Source organism: Myotis brandtii, unplaced genomic scaffold (genome assembly GCF_000412655.1).
Source record: "Myotis brandtii unplaced genomic scaffold, ASM41265v1 scaffold141, whole genome shotgun sequence".
Taxonomy (NCBI): Eukaryota; Metazoa; Chordata; class Mammalia; order Chiroptera; family Vespertilionidae; genus Myotis; species Myotis brandtii.
The window spans coordinates 502,358-509,724 of record NW_005355037.1 but is presented as its reverse complement, the minus strand read 5'-3'; the positions used below and the strand labels follow the sequence as shown (position 1 = coordinate 509,724).

Below are 7,367 nucleotides of genomic sequence, written 5' to 3'. Positions count from 1 at the left end.
CTGGCCAGGCACCCCAGTGGGGACCCCCACCCTGATCCAGAAGACCCTTCAGGGCAAACCAGCCGGCCCCCACCCATGCACCAGGCCTCTATTCTATATGGTAAAAGGGTATTATGCCTCCTGGCATTGGGATCAGCGGAGCATAGTTGTATAATGGTTATGTTTAAATTATTAACACCTAAGAAATTGGGTGAAGGGTGCATATAATATGCTGTAGTATTTTATAGTTTTTTTTACATGTATGAGATTATTTCAAATTAAAATATTAAAAAATTAAAAATTAATAAAATATTAATTGAAATGTATCTGCATTACATGAAAAATCTCCTAATTGCTTCTAGCATAATTTATTAAATTGTGCTAAAATTTACAAGGATTCAATTAAAAAATATCTTAATTCTAAATTATATAATAGAAAATATATAATAGTGCACTTATCTGAAAATAAAAATTTAAAGAAGTGAATTTAAAGAAGGGATTAGCCAAAGAAAATATATGCACAACCCATGGACACAGACAACAATATGGTGATGGCCAGAGAGAAGTGGGGGGAAAGAGCTGGGAAGAGGGGGCAAAAGGGGGAGAAATAGGGACATCCTATATAATAATAATAAAAGGCTAATATGCACATTGACTGAATGGCAGAATGACCAGTTGCTATGATGCGTACTGGCTACCAGGGGGCAGATGCTCAATGCAGGAACTGCCCTCTGGTGGTCAGTGTACTTCCATATAGAGAGTGCCACTCAGCCAGAAGCTGGCTCATGGCTGGCCAGCGCAGAGGTGGTGGCAGGAGCCTCTCTCACTTCTGTGGCAGCACTAAGAATGTCCAACTAATGGTTTAGGCCCGATCCCTTGGGGGCCTAAGCCTTTAGTCGGACCTCCCCCGAGGGCTCGCTGGCTGCCAGAAGGATGTCTGACTGCAAGCTTAGGCCTGATCCCCCAGGGAGTGGGCCTAAGTCAACAGGTGGACATCCCCCAAGGGGTCCTGGACTGCAAATGGGCGCAGGCTGGGCTGAGGAACCCCCCCCCACCCCCCGCTGAGTGCACAAATTTTTGTGCACCAGGCCTCTAGTAAAGTATAAATTATCAGAAATTTAGGAACAATCAAGTTCTAAACTCTACTCTATACTGAGTAGAGTGTAGGTTCTAGGTAGTGTAACTGTATGTGCATTGCTAAAGTCAATTGTACTATATGTTATTGGAAGGAAGCCTATGTGAACAAAAAGAGAATGGCCAATATGAAGTTTAGAGAAGTGGATCCCACAAAATAAGAAATTTTCAGTATTTTTCAGAAATTTACAGTGAAGAGGGTACCCTAAACAATGACAGAAGTATGTGGCCTCCTTGGCAGGTAAAAATGGATGCATCAGGTGACCCTAACTTTATGATGCCATCCATTTATATCAATCAACTAATACTCCTTGCTCAGATTCTACATTCACAAAGAAAACTGATTACAAGTTAGCCTGCCTTGTTGAATTTAGTACAAGAAGGTAATGTAGTTTCTAGTAGAAACTAGTATTATCCAGAATACTATTCATCATGAACAGCTAACTTAAGGAGTTTTCCTGAAAGAGCAGCACATTTCGGATAGCCATTAGCTACAATTAATGTTTATGAAAATATTTATAGAATTTAAATTTGAAATAATCACTGCAAATATTTTCTTGCATTTTAACCTCTCTGGTAGAGTGGCGTGAAGATTGTCACTGGAAAATTGGCACTTCAGTTTGTTAACAGCATGCATATTACTGACTAGCACTTTCTCACATATTCTTATGTGGCCACTTTGGAGCAAGAATGGGAAAAATAAAAATGCCAGGACAAAGGAAGTGATATCACATTTAATTGTTATACTTCTAAAAATGAATGAAAACAGATTGCATGGATTACTAACATACAAATATATGACAAATACATAGCACTTACAAGTGCATTTTTTCAATTTTGAAGAGGTATAGCTGGATACAAAAAAAGGAAAATAGTAGTAGAACGGAAATACATATTTTATGTGTGTATGAGTTGAGACAGGGAAGAAATCAAGGAAGGACTTATGACAAAGAAATACTGGGTGGATTGAAGGACCAGAGTAGAAATCTTGCAGAGTGTTGGGGAATGAAAGCACACTATTTTTGTTGGGGAACTGGACACAGATAATTTCACAACTAGGACAAGGCTATTAACAGAACTTTAAAAAAATATTTCAATGGCCTCTATTATAAGATCCTCAAAGACAAAAATAAGAATAACATCCATAATAAAAAGACAGAAAATTTGAAAACAAAAGTAATCAAAATTTAATTAGAGGATAGATGGCTATGCAAATGAGTCTATTATAAATTTTAGAAATAAGAAAATATTATCTGTGAAATAAACTCTGGACTGGACACCATAAAAGAGAGAATTAGTGAATTGAAAGATTATCTACAGCTTTCTTCAGAGACAGAAGCAAAGTGGAGGAGACAGGAATGTTCTAAGAGCGCAGGCACCACCACCAGGAGCCTCCTCCACAAGCCCAAGAGTGAGATGACCCTGGCAGAGCTGCAGAAGTGGGAGGAGGAGGAGTTTAACACAGGCCATCTCTCCAAGCTCATGCATTTTGTCAAGAATATATATCAACTGTCACAACAACAAAAAGCTCCTGGGCCATGTGAAGCCTATTGACAGGCACTGCAACATGGCGCTGGAGAATGTGGAGGAGAAGTGGACCGAGGTCCCCAAGAGTGGCAAAGGCAAGAAGTCCAGGACAATCAACAAGGACCGCTACATCGCTAAGCTGCTCCTGCATGGGATTTGGTCATTGTGGTCCTGCAGGGGTTTTGTTCATTGCTGGCAAGTAGGGGCTTCCTCCCTGACATCAGAACTCACTTCCTGTGCCGGAGCAGCATGCAGGAGGGGGGCATGGAGGGGGGGGAAAATATGGCACACTTTTACATTCAAATTGTTATTTTGGGATGTTACATCTTACAGAAAAGCAGAGTTCTTTGTCAATTGCATTTTAATCAGATCTATAACTGTCATTTTAAGTTTTGTCATTTGCAGTCAGTTTTACCCTGATGCATTTGCAAAGAGATTTCATCTTAAAGATCCATGGAAAAAAACTGACTTATTCTAAAATAGAGTTTTCTGAGAATAAATTTGCAAGATCAGGATTTATGGGCGTGATGGACCAGACACACCCATAGACGGTGGGAGGGCTCCAGGGCGTGTCTGGTCCATCACGCTCAGTCCCAATCTGCCGGACCCCAGCTGCAAGCTAATCTACAGCTTGGAGTGTCTGCCCCCTGGTGGTCAGTGCACGTCATAGCAAGCAGTTGAGCGGCCTTAGCATATCATTAGCATATTATGTTTTGATTGGTTGAACGGCTGACCAGATGACCAGACACTTAGCATATTAGGCTTTTATTATATAGGATAAACATTCAAAGTTCCTTTCATGCCCTCAAAAGTTATATAGCAAGGCCTCTGCCTTATTATACAAGAAGAGGGGTTTATGCAATGATGAATGGAGGGATATACATAAGTCAGCTTTCTGCAACCAAAAATAAAAATGGTTTTAAATCATTCCCATATCTAGAAATACTCTAATTTTTTGAATAATTATACATAGACATATTACAAGATACCTTTAAGTGAACTTTATAATATTTTATCTCTTTTTTTCAAAGAAATGGGGTAATAAGTAAATAAGTATTTATTTTAATGTGTGCTTCTAATGTCTTAACTTCTAAAAATGCAAAATTTTAAAAATAAATATTTAATAAAATATATGTTATGAAAAAGTTGAAGAAGAAACTCCCTTTTGTTGTTGTTGTTCTTTTTTAAATAAATGAGTCTCTATTTTTAATTCAGTTGCCTGAGTTGCAGATGAATCAGAATCCAGATTCTTAAAAGTCATGTTCCAAAATTTATACCCCTCATTTTATTGTGAAAATATGGAGAGAAAGTATTACTAACCTTGTAGATGGGGCTACAAATGTGACCTGTTCAGTAAACAAAGACCAAAAACAATTTTGCAAAATTAGTTTTTAATATTTTCTATTGAATTGCACATAGAGAATTCTTATCTAACATTAACTTAAAACTATGTTATAACCATAAAACTTTAATATTACAGTGTTTTAAAATTAAATACATATTTCATAGAAGTGTTAAAAGCATCATCAGTTACATTCAGTTTTTAAGTACGTCCATTTTGCATACTATAGAACAAAAGATGTATTATATTTATGATTTTATGATTTTCCTATTTGTTAACAGTAATGGAAATAATGATGTTCAATTTGAAAACCAATGTTTTCAAAAATAGAATCTGAACATTCATGCATGTGTGGCTGTGTCAGATGCACTAATGCACCCTTGACAAAATTTCTAGGTTTGCATTTCAGCTGCCAAGTGACAGCATTGTGAAGTCATGAATTCTGGCTAAATCTCACTTCTAAATTTGAATCCCTGTTATATATAATCTGACTGAATTAGTAACTGATCTTAATGGTTTTCTATCTCAGAAGAAGCACTCTTTGGGTGCAAATGGCTCAGATGACTGAGATTTTTGGAAGGCATGTATTCACAAATATTTTCTTGGTATGTAGATATTGTCTTATTTGGGGAGGGGTGGGTTTCTACTTTCTATTTAGGCATAGTAAATTCATGTCATCAAATTGAAGTGATTAAATCCTAATCTTAAAATCTTGAGGCTTATAGTTAACACCTCTTTAGCCAGCAGGCAGGTCACCTATGTAGTTAATATTGTTTCCCTTGTTTTGTAACTCGTCTCACAGAAACTGTGATGTTGTTTTGGTATTTCCTTCTCATTCTTGGACTGTTGTTTTGTTTTGTTTTTAAGTCTTAGTGTTGGTGAAGCTAGTCTCATGGGAACATTAGACACATGCTTTTGTGTAGTAAGTGAAATAAAGAATTTGTAACACTTTTCTTACTAATCACAAGTGTATATTGGAAGCCAAGTGTTCCTTATTTCATTTTAAACAGTTTTCTGCTGAGGTTTTTTGACAATACAATTGTTTTCCTGACTGACATTATAGAATGGTTTCTATTCTGAGTTTGGCAATAGCAAACTGGCTTACTTAACAATGAGAAGTTCATGCATGTAAGGATGGGAAGAAGGGGGAAGGGGAATGTAAAGGGGAAAGACAAACATCTGAATTTGAAAGAGGATGATCATCATTAGATGCTGGTTTCATGAGTTTTTCTAGCTCATCATATAGGGACAGCTTTTTAACCACAGTGATGATTTTATGGCTTTATTTAAATTCTTCTCACATCAAACATTAAAGACAATGCTTACTCACAGGATTTCAAACATCCTGTGGTTTGGGTTAAATTCCAGCTACTTTGAAGCTGGTTTGCTTTCCATCACTTCATTTTCCCCCACTTCGTGCCTGGATCCTGATAAATCTTTACTTAATGATATTAGACATTCTGTAAAACAATATTTTATAGGCAAGAAGCAAGTTTTTCAACCCTTAGGTTCAGTCCAAAATAGTAATAAAAATTCAGATGGTAATTTTAGATACAATAAATTATCTAGTTCTTATGACCTAGTATATTTTGAAAATTTTATATATCTATCATTATCCCCAAATTAGACTTAATGTATAGTATTTTTATATTAATAATTGTTGTAATGAGAAGGTAGATATCTTTAGTGACTTCATAATATACAAATATGGGATGAAAGACATTTAAGGGAATTTTACTGAGAAAACTAATACTTAAAAGTGTTATATATAAATATTGCAGAACATAACCCTATATGACATTTCGAACATTCGCTTAAGAACTAAATAATGTTCTTGGTAAATAAGTGATGTTAAACTGTGTAAAGTTTCATCAGTTGCCTTTAAGATTGATTTTCATCAAAATTACTATACTAAAATGTTTTCTTTTGTTGTACAGACGCAAATAGCAAACCTCAATTTTAAAATCGACTCTTATTTGCGAAAAATGCTTTGACATAGTGCATTTGTTCTGCCTGGGCTGCAATAAAGGATTGTGGTATCATTTTGAAGAAGGTTGTTTGACAGAGCCTGTTTGTTTATTTGGGGTAATGTGAGCTGCATTCAGAAAATGCCATATTTTGTTTCATGATTGTATACATTCTCTCCCATTGCTCCCAGGCAAGACTTGTAAGCAGAGAAGACACGGATTTAGAGCTTTTTTCCATGACCAGTGGAAGTGCTTTGTCTGTGAAGAAGGAAAAAAAAAATCAGGCACACAGACACTCAGAGGGATCTTCAAGTAAGTTGTGGTTTCCTTCAGAATTAATTTAGAAATCACAAATGAATTGATGGAACCTAATGCCAACAAGCATTCTTTTACATATAGGGGGTAGAATGCCAGCAACCAGAACTGCCCAAAAATGTGTATTTGAATTTTTTTCTTTCCTTAAATGTCTTCTTTTGATATAAACAAAATTAAATTATTTCTAAAATTAACAGCACAGCTATTTTAATTATATTCTGTGACTCAATGATCTACTCTTCCAGTCCCTGATGGATCATATGGAATTCTTTGATCATTTAGTTCTAAAAGGAATTTTTTTAGGCTAATTGTAAAAAGTTGGATTTATATATCAAAGTAGTGTAACTTGGACTTCTGCCATTGATTTAATATATGTTGTAGGTAGAGTTAATTTTTAAAGGAAACTTTTTAAAAAATAGCAGAATTTAGATAATATTATACTGTCAAAAACATGATTTAAAAAACTATTTTCATTGAACAGATGACAGTTTATATTTATTAATGATGGCTTTTCGCATTTGTAAATCTGTCACACATCTATTCCCTTTTGTCATGGTTTCAATAAGAATTGCACTGTGGTTAACTCTGAAAAAATATGAATACTTTAAAATTATCTATATCTTGCCAGGCTGATGTGGCCCAGTGGTTGAGCATCAACCCATGCACCAAGAGGTTACTGGTTTAATTCCAGTCCAGGCAGATGTTTGGGTTGATCCCCATTAGGGGGTGTGCAGGAGGCAGCCAATTGATGTTTCTCTCTCATCAATGTTTCTATCTCTCTCTCCCTTCTGCCTCGCCCTTTCTCTCTCTCTAAAAATCAATAAAAAACATATTTAAAAACAAATAAATAAATATCTATATCTTGTGGTATTTGGGGCTAATAGAGCCTAATTTTTTCAAACTCTTCACTTAGGGTGTAAACCCTAAGGATTTTGAAATGTATTTTAAAATATTATTGTATAAAAGATGTTCTTTTTATATCATACTAGGGGCCCAGTGCACGAATTCATGCACCTTGAAAGGAACTATGGGCCGTGAGGCTGCTTTAGGCACAGGGATGGGTCTCAGCCCACCGTCCGCACCGCCATGCGGCCCCTCCCACT

General features: G+C 36.0%; 1 protein-coding gene across 1 annotated transcript in view; it reads left to right on the top strand.

Moving 5' to 3' along the window:
* Positions 1–6,372, top strand: part of LRRIQ1 (leucine-rich repeats and IQ motif containing 1) — a 193,977-nt gene extending 187,605 nt beyond the window's left edge. Inside the window, exon 26 of the mRNA XM_014535275.1 lies at positions 6,141–6,372. Within this exon, the coding sequence (XP_014390761.1) occupies positions 6,141–6,293 (153 nt within the window). The 3' untranslated portion in view covers positions 6,294–6,372. The remainder of the gene's footprint in view (positions 1–6,140) is intronic.
* Positions 6,373–7,367: the final 995 nt, after the last annotated feature.